The 9796-nt window shown below is 50.6% G+C and overlaps 1 protein-coding gene across 1 annotated transcript in view; it reads right to left on the bottom strand.

Annotated features, from left to right (window-relative positions):
* CLEC3B (C-type lectin domain family 3, member B) overlaps positions 1–1776 on the bottom strand; it is a 6827-nt gene extending 5051 nt beyond the window's left edge. Inside the window, exon 1 of the mRNA XM_009572327.1 lies at positions 1565–1776. Within this exon, the coding sequence (XP_009570622.1) occupies positions 1565–1670 (106 nt within the window). The 5' untranslated portion in view covers positions 1671–1776. The remainder of the gene's footprint in view (positions 1–1564) is intronic.
* Between the last annotated feature and the right edge of the window lie 8020 nt (positions 1777–9796).

The raw sequence follows: 9796 nt of genomic DNA, 5'->3' as shown, positions 1-9796 counted from the left end.
GGGCAGGGGGTGAGCCGGGACTGGGGGGCACTGGGGACCCGGGATGGGGATGCGATGGGGATGGCGGGAGGGCAGGCAGGCTTGGACATGGCGAGGCGCTGAGGGCAAAGAGGAGCCTTGCGGGGGATTTTTAGTGCTTTCCTCCCTCTTTCCCCACCCCCTGGCATTGGTAAAAATCAGAAAAAAAAGTTAACCAAGAAATGCTGGAAGTTTCCAGTAAAGGCAGGGCAGCCAACCCGCCACAGGGCTGGACCCAGCTGGGCTAGGGTGTTTTGGGTTGGTTTTTTTTTTTTTCTTTTCCCCAAAGAAAACTTGACCTCTCCTTTGAAAAGAAACCCCAAAGCTCTCAGGAAAAATTGCCACCAGCTGTTTCAGATGGCTCGATTTTCAGAAAAAAATGTTGCCCCTTCTTCTCTGAAAACTGTGTTTAAATTGGAGCCCAATTTTCCTGTCAAAAAGGTGATTTTCTCCCACCATCTGACTTTTCTCCCACCACCTGCTTGTCACTAATGGGTTACAAACAGCAGTTCCAATGACATGGAGAGAAAAATAAGATTTCTCTAAGAAACTAACTTCTTTCTGCTGGTACATCCAGTAAGTGCAACGCACGTTATGTGCCCCGTACCAGCCCAAGGAGGTATTTTTGCTCTAGAAAACAGCCACAGACATGGAACAAGCAGCTATGCAGTGATTTCATAGAAAGATCTAATGGGAGAAAAAGGAAAAATTTCTCAAGGATGGGATCAGACGAAAATAGTGCAGAGAGCAGCCTGGCCAAGCGAATTCCTGGGACGCTTTTTCCTCGCTCCCCCGCCAGAAGTGGTCCAAGCCCACGCGACTGCAGTCGGACACACCAGGCAGGCAGGCTCACACGCCGCTGGGCTGCAACACAAGCTGCTTCCTTACCTGCCTTCTCCTGTAATTAATGTGCATTGAGTCAGAGGGAAAAAGGATGGGACAGTAGCAAAAAAAGAGAAGAAAAGGAAAAAAAAAAACGCTAGGGAAAAGTAAACTTAGGCATCTTTTTTTGTGCATTGCCCTCTGGTAAGCCTGAGTAGTTAAAGCTCATTTACGGCTTGACATACACCCGGGGCAAGTGTTTTAGAATGAAGAACCATGTTGATATTTAACGGATTATACATTATCTCCCTACTCTAGTCTCCAAATCTGCAACAGGAGTCTGTCATCTGCCTCTTATTTGCTTCTGAAAAATGAATGAGGAGGGGTAGGGGTCATAAAAAGGGAGATTTTAGCAGAGGAAAAGTTTGGGGCAACGTTGGAGAGAACACGGAAAATACCTTGCCCTCCGAAGTTCAGACCAAGCTGTCCCATCAGATTTATTCAAGGTAGGAGCCCACCAGAAACGTTTCAATTTCCTTGGTATTTTACAGAAGGGCTATGCAATCGTTCCCACAGGGAGGGAAAAAATAGACTTTATTAGGGTTTTAGATGCTTTTTAAAAAGTTTCATTAAAGCACTGTTAAATGCCCAAATGACCGGGGTGATTGCATCCCCCCCAAGCCCCACCAGGTTTCCTTGCTGGGAAGGTGCCGCCGCTCCTTACCTTTCTTGGAAGCCACCGGCTTTTGCCGGACTTTGGCGTTTTGCTGGCCGGAGACCTGGGCGAGGGAGAGGAGGCAGAGGAGCAGGCAGGCTCCCCGGAGCGCCATGCCGCTGCTGTCCGGCGCCGCGCGGAGGTGGAGCGGCTCTGCTCTACCCTCAGACAGCCGGCTTAACACCGGCTTGAATCAGAAATGGCTGTCCCAGAAAGCCGCCCGCTGAGCCCCGGCCAGAGGCAGCCTCCCGGCCCCAGGGGGGCTCAGGCGGCTCCGGCCAAGGCTGAAAACATCCCAGCGGGTTTGCGTTTCTTAGCATGCTGCTTGTTTTTGTTTTTAAAAAAAACAAAAGGGAATGAATCTATTGAAAGTCTGCGAAGCTAAACATAAAGAAAGGCTGTGGAATGATTTCCTATGGATTTTAGCAAAATGCCACAGGTTTGATCTCATGTGTCAGCGATGGCAACGATGATGTGAGGTGTGAAACGGAGTTTGGGTGGGCAAGGGAATAGAGAGGGGCCAGCCTGCCCGGGAGGCCCCTCTGCGGGGCTGCCCGCGAGGGATGCTGCGAGCACCGGCAGCAATGGAGGGAGCACGCGGGGGGCCTGAGCACCCCGGCCCCCGCCATGGCGTGATGCAAGGCCCTGCACGGAGATTTCTGGTTTATCCCCACTGCTGGGGGGCTGCTGCAATCCCCCAGCCCAAGTGCAGCTGCAGCGGGAGGTGCAGCGGGAGGTGGGCAGAGGGTTTTTTTTTCTAGAGTAGTCCTTGCTCAAAGCGGACGATAGCTCTTACACCTCAAAAAACCAGCTCCACCGTGGCCTCGGCAGGGTCGTCCTGCCATCACTGCCTCTCCATGACAGATGAGACTGGCACTTCATGCCCACCTCTTCCCAGCTCTGCATGGGGTCCCCTCTGGAGGGTGACCCTCCCTGCGGGGACAGGAGGCAGGTGCTGGGCAGCCCTGCCTGCTGTGGGCAGAGCCATCCCATGAGAGCCAGCTGCTTTCTCCCCTCTGCCCTGGTGGGAATTTCTGTTCTTAGCCACAATCTGAGGGCAGCTTCCTACACAATAGGTTTGGACCTCTATTTTTGGGACACCTCCTCCCTCCAAAAGGGGGGTGCTGTGCACAGGAGCCCTGTGGTGTGTGTGGCTGTGCCTTTGCTCTTGCCCAGCTCCCAAATTTACATTGCAGGATAAGGCTTCGGTCCGTGCCCATGCAGGGCGGCTTGGTGACACCCCCTCAGCTGCGGAACCTGCCTGGGGCTTGGGGGCAGTAGGGGCTGACCTGGCATTTGCCCCCCCTTTTCCTTGCACTGATGGCTGGTGATGGAGAGTGGCTCCAAGCCCTGGCTCGAATTGCCAGTTCTGGGGCAGTTCCAGCGTAAACCACTCTCCTCATGGCAAGTCCCATCCTCGGGGGTGAGGACAGCTGCGTTGGCCATACTGTCCCCTACCCCTATGGCAATTTTGCAAGGACAGGAGTGATCAGTGCTGTGCAGCTGCCCGGCAGCAGCATCAAACTGAGACCTCGGAGGTGCCCACTTGGCACCATCCAGGTTAGCAAGACTCCTTGGGTGGCAAACGCATTCCCACCACCAGACCACGCAGTGGCTTCACGTACTTTTCGTTTTCCAAAATGGCTTTCTGTTCTGCAGGATAGGAAACCAAACAACAGCTCCAGAGGTTTTAACCAAACTGGAGGGCTGCTCGTTGTGTTGCTCTTTAACCCTTTCCATTGTCCTGGCTGGGAGCTGGAGGTGTTTCGGCTCTGCCCCACCCCCCTGGGCAGGGGGAAGGGAAGATCTCAGCCTCTACACCTTTGTCCCAAAAGTGATCTGTGTTTCAGCAGGCCTGGGCAAAAGCACGGCTGAAGAAAGCTGGGAAGATGTTCAACCTGCTACTGCAGGTGTCCCACCAAGAGGAAGGCTGCTCCTTCTCCATACCAAGTGCATTGCATCTGCCTGGCGCTAGACCACTTCCCTTCCTCCTCTGGCAGTACTCACGCCTTTGAGAGTCAAAATCTACAGGTGCTCTTTGCATTTAAGAAACGCAGCACGTGCCAGGGTTGATAATCCGAAGTATCTCATGGCCAGGTCTGTCAAAGCACTGAGACGCTTCATGAAGCATGGTGGCTCTGAAAAGCTGGTTGATGCTTCACACCCCCCTGCCCTGAAGTCAGGCTGAGTACATGGTGGGTCTTCCCTGGGGCCACCCAAGTGGTTAGGCAACCAAATATACTTAGGAATTTGGGTCTTCATTCAGTTTGGGGAATGTTCAGGCTTCTAAATACTCCAGAGCTGTAATAGACAACTGCGATGAGCTGGACTTGGGATGGTGGGAACACGTCCCACAAAAAGCCATTCTCCCCGAGTCCCCCTCACAGGGTCCCAGCCTGACTTCAGCGCAGCCCAGCTGCTCCAAGAGCAGCCCTGCAGTCTAAACCAAGACCACTGCCTCATTTTTTGGGTGCTGGGGTTGTTCAGCGGCTGCAGCAGAAGCGGGTGAGTCTTTCCTGCAGGAGGAACAGGAACCTTTGAGCAAGTGGAGGAAATTCATGTAGAGAGAGGAGAGGATAGACAGGCATTTTGAAGAACAAAGCACTCCGGGCATCAGCCATTAACCTTAAATCTTTTCTGAAAAATTAAGGCAAGATTCCACCCAGCACAATGTGAACCACTGGAGTCGTAGGAGCATAAAAGGTCCGAGTTAAACAGGGGTGTGGCTGGAAAAAGAGCTGCGTTGATTTAGTTTGGCCGTAACTGTGTTATCCTGCCTCGCACTTTGGCTGAATAAGGAAAACCCTGCCCTTATGTGCTACTTTGAAATAGAGCTTCTTTGCAGTCCAGACTTTTGAAGCCAAGGAAGAACGCGTTTGATTTTCGCTCCCCTTTACCACACACACGGCCCCACTCTGATTTAAGCCAGAGAATATATATTTGTGGGATTTACTGTTCTCCTGCCAGGACTATCCCAAAATGGGATGGAGCCCAAGAGATGCCAGCCACCTACATACACATATATGTTCCCTTCTCTTGACACTTGAGTAGCATTGACCTATCCAAAGCACTTTTGGTAACTCACTACCTCCCAGTTTTCCTTGGCTGCAGATTTGCTCGCCTGTCTTCGCTTTGATTCATGTCCTGCCATGCTGGGGAAAAGACCAAAATGCTCCCTTTGCTGCTGCGCGTGAAACAGATGGCTCTGATGTGGAGTCTGATGGCGATCCCTAACCACAGGTTTCTGGGTGCCTGGGACCCACCAGAGTGTTGCATTTCTTCAATTCCCCAGCTGAAACGAGAAGGGCAGGGCAGCTTTTGGTTAGCCCCTTTCTGAGCGCGAAGGTCCCCACGCTGAAGGTTTGCAACCAAGGGGGCCTCTCCCTGAGCCATCCAGCCAGGTGCTGGATGCCACTATAATTTTTCTTGAGAAAGAGAAAAATGAAAAGTAGTAGACTTAAAAAGCTTGTCTCTGGCTGTAACACCTGTTTGCCCAGGGCTTTGCTGCAATTCTGCCTCACATAGGCTGAAAACATAAATCCCTGATGCTGTAAAAGCTCAAGAACCCACCTGACAGGAGCAAGCTGAAGTGTTGCTGCAACAGGTCCAGAACAGGGATGCTATGGGGAAGGGCCACCTAAAAGCTGGAGGGCCCTTGCCTGTACCGAGCCCACCTTTTCCTGCTGAAGCCCGAGGCTGCGGTTCCAGCTAAACAACGGAGCTATCAATGGTCCTTTGTAAGTTGGCTCTTTGGGCAGATATCATGCTTTCGAGATCCTGATGATTCACACTTTCTTATGTAAGGGAGGCATAGGAGGTGGGTAGAAGTAATCCTTTTTATTAGATGAACTAATAGAACTGGAAGACGGCTGTGAGGTTTTGGCCACACGAACCCTTCGCCTTCGAGGCTGAAAGGGAAGCAGCAAACATCAGAGCTGAGGAGCAACAGCTGGGAGGCTTGTTAGGCACGTATAGCCCATCGGAGAGCAAGGGAGCAGGCACCAGGGAAAAGAGAGCAACAGCTGATTCATGAAAGGGTTAATGAGAAGGAGAAAGGCTATAATTATGCCAAGAAACCAGGTTTTTGTCCATGATTTTCAAATCTGTAAAATTACGGATTTTACTTCCCAGTAAAAGCACTTTACTCCCTGGTTTCAAGCCTGGTCTCCTGGTCAGACAGACAGTAGCTCCTGTTAGCTGTGAGGAAACTGGTTCAAGAAGAAAAAAAGAGGGCAGAAGAACGTATGCTTACGGAAACTGTCCCAGGGCCACAGGGAAGCAGTCACAAAAGTTTACGTGGCTTTGGGAAACCCAGTAAGTAGGCTGCGATGCTGAATTTGGAAGGCTTTCAGTTAGCAAAACAGTGGCTGGAATAAGCCCATGAAAGGAAGCTGGATGCTTCTGGCAATGATGCAGACCTGTGATTTTGTGCCCAGCTAGGCAAGGAAATGGGCAGCGAGATCAGAGACTATTTTGATTCGGCTCCTAGGAAATCAGCAGTATCGCCAAGTCAAGAAATGAGCCAGTGCCACCGTACAATGGCTGGAAAGTGGAAGGGTGGACTAGATAACAGTATTCACACGGTTATTATCAAGATAGGCAATTACCAGCCCTGGCTTTTCAAGGCTAAGTTACTGGTTCAAAGGCAGGCCACCACACCAAACGATTCTTGCTCTTTGCCTGCAGCCCCCCTCCTCCGGGAAGGCTCCTACCTCCCCTGCCGGCGCTGACAGCAGGAGCGCAAAGGGGAGACCCAAAAGCATCTTTACACGTGGGGCCGTGCAGCTCGGTGGCTTGACCCATGGCTGGGGCAGCAGACAGGGTTTCATACCTCTGCTGCCTTCACTGAATCCACTCTGCAGGGGGAGGATCCGCGTCTCAGCGGCACTGCAGTAACCTCAAAGAGGAATAGCAGAGAAACAGCGGTGGACAGTAAAAAACATGCTGCGAGGAAGTGGGACTAACAGAAGAAAATCTCTGATATTACTTAGCCACTGCCCAAACTTGCGCTGGCATCGTTCCTGATTTCCACCAGCATAAACAACATCAGAAAGGTTAAAATGGAAAGAGCTGAATCTATGGATCATTGTTTTTGAGACCAATCGAGAAGAAATGCGATAATAGTTCAGGAAAGGGTGGTTTTCATAAGGACAATGATGGGGAAAACCAAGGAGTCAGCACTTTGCCAAAACGTTATCCCCAGCACCAACTTTAGGAAATTGGCTCTGAGCCTAAGGAGGGAGCCTTCCCATCACATCCCATGGCAAGCACGGTTTACATCGCTACCCCACATTCACCAAGGGTCACAGGACAGAAGGATCTGTGCTAAAGGAGAGCCTCGGACCTTAAACCGGACCCTAATGTGGAGTCCACTTGAATTCAAGTGCTATCAGTTGCTCAAAATCCTCCTGTTTCCAAAAGGAGCTGCACCAAAGGACTTGCCCCCGCTTCTGCCTGGAGCATGCAGTTCCTGTGGGCTAGGGGTAAATCTGGCTGTCTTCACTGCTTTGCTTTTCTGCCCATCATCCATGTCCCAAAGTCCAACCAGTCAAAGGAAAACCGTAGTCAAGTGTCTAAATCTAACACCGAAACTCTGGAGAAATTCCTAATTGTGTAGGATTGCTGAGCAGGCAGCATGAAACCGACTGTCTCGGCATCAGCTCAACTGAAGTCACCATTGAAATTAAAGTCAGTATTTTAGGACTGGCAGGCAGAGAGCAGTTCTGCCAGCTTATGATCTTGCTGCATGTCATTCTCACCTTTGAGCGATTGTTTGCTTTCATATGGCTGCGGATGCTTAATTGGGGATTGTAAGAGAATTCCAGCACCAGATTTCTGAATTTCTTATTTTTTTCAATTCAGAGAAAAGGTTGCGTGATCAGACATGAGCAAATCCATGCCCTTGAAAAGCCTCATCAGATTAAAGCTGGTCTCTCTGGAGGGAAAGAAGAGAAGTAGGACTTAAATTGTGACTTTTCAACCCATAGGTTTCCAACCCTGGAAATACCAAAACCTACCGTTTGCCAAAACACAGCGAGAATGCATGGTGAGAGAGCTCCTCTGGAAGGGAGGGCCTGCAGGCTGGTGGTTCCGACTACCTCCAACACCCCAGCACAACTGGCTCAGCTGCGGTCCTCGCCATGCCAACTGGGTGGAGGAGGGCCTCTGTACATCAGAAAGCGGCTGAGTTTTTGTTTCCTTTTTCCCCTCCCAAGGTATTAGCTAAGGGGCCACAGTAACTATGAATTTCTCAGTCTAAATCAGAGACATCAAATCTGATCTACAAATGGTGTAACGTGTAAACTCAGGGGTCCCTGTGCTACTGATCCTAATCTTGAGAACAGGATAGCAACAGAGATGTTCATAGACCTCATAAGATAACCATAGCCTTATTAAAAATTGTTCCAGTCGATGAAGTTGAGGTTGAAGCCATCACCAGGGAATCATTAACAGCAGCAATGTTGTTTTGCAGGAACAGCAAAAAGGTCTTTGTTACTGGATAGCTAGAAATGCAGCTGATCCAAGGAAAAAAAGAGGCATTGCAGTCCCTCTGTGGGGAGATGGGTACCAAAGTGCCCTGCTGTGGCCGAGCACTATGACTGGGAGTCCGAGGCTTCACCAAAGGAAAAGGAACGAGGGACCAGGCATTTGAAGTGCCAGCCTGAAACCAGCCCCTGACAGGAGGGAGAGCAGGCAGGTGACACCTGCCTCTGCGAGGCACAGCTAACAGGAGCACCCACGTTTTGCCTTAGAGGGAACAGCTGCCTCGCACCAGCGGGGAGTGCAAACAGGCAAGGGTGTACTAGGAGACGAGGGGTTGGGGAGCAGGGAGGAACAACAGCATGGAGACTGACAGCTGAATAGCGTCAGTCCCAGTTGCAGGCCTGCTCTTGCACTTTGCTCAAGCATGTTAAAGGAAAGGAGGGAACAAGGCTCTGGGGTAAGGACTGGAGCGTTCTCCTCTCAGGTCTTACCAAGTCATGCTGACTTTTTCTCCCTGCTCTGGGGCTCCATGGCTGCTTACTACCGGCAAAGTAAACCAGTGCCACAGCAGGGCTGGAGAACATCCCTCTGCTGAGGAGGGCAGTGGCATCTGCTGAAGTTTAACAGAAAAGTTGGTGGCAGTCCTAGCAGAAGGTGGTAAATCCCAGTTAACTCCTATTTACAGAGAGAATGCAGAAACTCCATGAGATATTATATACGTGAAATCAAGGTGCCGAGTCCCTCAAAAAGACACATGCACACTCCAGTCTCATGGGAGCCAGGAGTGAGCTCTGGCTCCCACTAACCTGTCTTTACAACACGCTGTGCTGAAGCAAGTTTTCATAAAGCACAACTGCAGGTGGCATAGTCCCTCTCCTCCCCATTGCCTCAACCCCCGCCCCCGGGGCAGAACAAGCTCCCCTCTCCTCCCTAAGCTACACGATTGCAATGTTGAACCATTACTGTAGTTGCGAAACGTTGGCTGATGGGATTCCTGGGCTTGGTAAATCTGCTGTGCATCACCCTGAGGGTAAACACAGATTTGGAGGAACACAAGAAGCAAACCAGCCAGATCCACTGATCTACAGCCTTGCCCTCTCCTGCTTCAAGGGGACTGTCCCTGTCAAACAGACCTTTAGGCTGGGATACATGGGGGAAGGAAAAAAGGAAGGAAGAAAAAAAAAAAAGGTAAATTGTAGCTGGGTGCATTTTAGGCAACACAAGTAGAAGCCTAGCAGGAGTTGCTAGATTCCTCAACTCCAGTACACAGTTTTCAGCCTCTTGACACTCCCAGCAGAAGCAATTAATTTCTGGGACAAACAGAAAGCTATCCCGCTCCACAGATGTTTCCTCTTAGTTCTACTGGACTCGAGTCAATGAAAACGTGGCAATATCTGCACAGCAACACATGGAACTTTCCACCAGCCCAGATGGGAACAGGAGCAGTCTCAGTTGAAGCCTCTATTAAAAATCTAACTGCTATTTTTGTTAGGGATGGAAGGGAGGGGTTAAGGAGAGCTAGGAAAATAGAAATGGGCAGCATAGCCCTTAGCATGCCTGAGAATCACAGTCTCAAATATTTCTTGGCAGATGTTTTATCAACTGGGAGAGCTGTAGGCCCTTTTACCCCTGAGAGCGCTTTGTTTATCCATTTGGGATATGAATTGGTAGCAGCAAACCTCCAGGGGCAGCTGAGACCAACTAGCAGCTGTAATACTGTTGGTTGGGCTCATTATTTATATCTCAGGGGTAGAAGCA

The sequence above is a fragment of the Fulmarus glacialis genome, unplaced genomic scaffold (genome assembly GCF_000690835.1).
Source record: "Fulmarus glacialis isolate BGI_N327 unplaced genomic scaffold, ASM69083v1 scaffold3650, whole genome shotgun sequence".
NCBI classification, from domain to species: Eukaryota; Metazoa; Chordata; class Aves; order Procellariiformes; family Procellariidae; genus Fulmarus; species Fulmarus glacialis.
This window is presented reverse-complemented; position numbering and strand designations above follow the sequence as displayed.